Source organism: Triticum dicoccoides, chromosome 7B (assembly GCF_002162155.2).
Source record: "Triticum dicoccoides isolate Atlit2015 ecotype Zavitan chromosome 7B, WEW_v2.0, whole genome shotgun sequence".
NCBI lineage: Eukaryota > Viridiplantae > Streptophyta > Magnoliopsida > Poales > Poaceae > Triticum > Triticum dicoccoides.
In genome coordinates, this window is record NC_041393.1 from 719819502 (window position 1) to 719821812 (window position 2311).

General features: G+C 55.0%; 1 protein-coding gene across 1 annotated transcript; it reads right to left on the reverse strand.

Annotated features, from left to right (window-relative positions):
• LOC119340671 (circumsporozoite protein-like) lies at positions 1 to 1375 on the reverse strand. The gene has a single exon (XM_037612595.1). It carries the CDS (start codon positions 1241 to 1243, stop codon positions 215 to 217), a length of 1029 nt encoding a protein of 342 aa, XP_037468492.1. The 5' UTR covers positions 1244 to 1375; the 3' UTR covers positions 1 to 214.
• Positions 1376 to 2311: the final 936 nt, after the last annotated feature.

The following is a 2311-nucleotide window of genomic DNA, read 5'->3' on the forward strand; positions in this document are numbered from 1 at the left end:
TTCATTCAACCTGATTCTCATCCACACGCATGCATGCATGGATGGAGATTAGCTAAATTTATGCAATCAACAATCTTAATTTCATTTTCATGATACGCACAGACAGCACAAGAAAATAACATCTCTTCTTGTCTGTCAACTCTCCGGTCCGATCCGATCGGTCACCATCACCCTCAACATCATGCACCCAAAACATAAAGATTCATCCATGTGCCTAGTAGTCGCCGCCGTACATGTCCTCCTCCACGCGCTCGGTCACGCGGTCCTCGATCTTGTGCTCCACGTAGCTCGCCCCGCCCGCCAGCGCCAGCCCGCCAAGCACGCCCGCCGCCGCGCCCACCGCCAGCCCGCCAGCCATGCCCATCCCCTTCTTCTTCTTCCCGCCGCTCTGGTCCAGGGCCACCCCCGTCGTGCCGTACCCCGCCGCCTGAGCTGGTTGCGCGGCGCCGTAAGCCGGAGCAGAGGAGCCGTACGCGCCTGCTCCCTGTGTCGGCGGTGCGGCGCCGTAGGGCTGTGGAGCAGAGCCGTACGGTGCGGCAGCCTGGGGAGCCGGCTCCGTGGAGCCGTAGCCGGGGTATCCAGACGGAGGCGCCGCCGCGGCGCCGTACGCGCCAGCACCAGCGCCGTACCCACCACCATAGGCATCACGGGAGGATCCACCGCCGTAGGGGACGGCAGGCTGGGAGGAGCCGTACCCCGCGGGCGCCGGGTAGGACTCGTAGTACCTCGCCGGCTCCTTCACGGCGACGCGGACGTCAAGCTTCCCCTGGGGCCTACCGGACGGCCGCTTCAGCTTCAGGTTCCTGGACGCCTTGCCCCCGACGCCGGCGTCGTCGACGACGTCGCGGAGCGGGAGCCGGGCGGAGCGGACGAGCGGCTTGACGCCCTCGGCGGTGTTGGCGTGGACGACGTCGAGGTAGAGCACGGCGTCCTGGAGGCGGCTGGTGGGGGGCAGCGGGACGACGACCTTCTCGTCCCAGGCGGGGTTCTCGTTGTTGTCGAGGTCGACGCGGGTGGAGCAGCGGGCGCCGGCGTCGATCCAGAGCACGGCGTAGGGCTTGAGGTCGCCGTTGCGCCAGTTGACGTTCTTGAGGTCCCGGGCCGTGCCCACTGTCACCTCCACCTCATACCGCGAACCCATCTTGCTAGGCTGGTGTTGGTTGCCCGGCGAGGCGGCGAAGATCTGGTTGGTTGTGGTCGGGTGCGGTGGTCGATGGAAGCCGGTGGGCGGTGGCGACGGCATAAATAGGCGGCTCGGGCTGGGGGCGCACCGACCGGGGTGGTGTGGCGCAGCCCGTCATGTCTGATTGGAAAGTGGCCCCGGCGTCTTTGGTTTGGTAGGATATGAAGTATTCAATGCATTTTCTAGGTGCGGATGCATGCAACGCGGTTGGGTCAATGGTCTTATTACCTTTGTATTTGTATATACATTGTCATGACATATTGGCGCATCCTATCTCTATCTTTGGACTATCTAGAATTATTATTACTTAGCATTCAAGGGATTGCACAAGATATAATTAGGAGGTGCCATGCACAAATTAAAGAGTAGAATGAATGAGTAGCTACCCGATTTGGATCCTCCAAATTAACACTCAACACACATACTACTGGCATATCCTTATCTTTGTTTCTAAAATTATTATTACTTAGCCTCGAAGGGATTGCACAAGATTTATTTAGGATATATATCGGACGCGGATTTGGTGAACATGGTTTCACGCGTATCCCTTATGAGTAATAATCATAGATTTAGTAAAAGAGTAGTACAACTACCAGAATGAATGAATGGATGAATGAGTAGCTATTAGCTGAATTAGATTCTTCAAATTAAGTCTAGTTCGACGGGTGGAGAGTTTCCAACTTTGAGAAAATGAAAGCATTGCATGACCATTTCATTTCCCTTTTTCCAAAAACTTGCATTATGGAGTCAATCTTGATGACCCACTTCACTCACTGAAGTGGTGGGGACTTTGATGCCGCAGCGGGCCGAACAAGTTGATGACCATATTTATCTTGGCCGAGCCAGTTCACATGTAGGCCCGACACCCATTGGCCCGCACGCGCACACATACTCTCTCTCTCTCTCTCTCTCTCTCTCTCTCTCTCTCTCTGTCTCTCTCTCTCTCCGCGTGAATATAGATATCGACATGCCACATTATTATATGAAATTTGAAGTCGTGTACCCAAGAAACATAAGATGCAAGTTTAAGTCCCATCACTCACACCATTAAATATCAAATTATGAGTACCGAATATTCCACAACACCAAACTCGTGTGAAGTATATAAGAATAGCCAAATGCTCCATC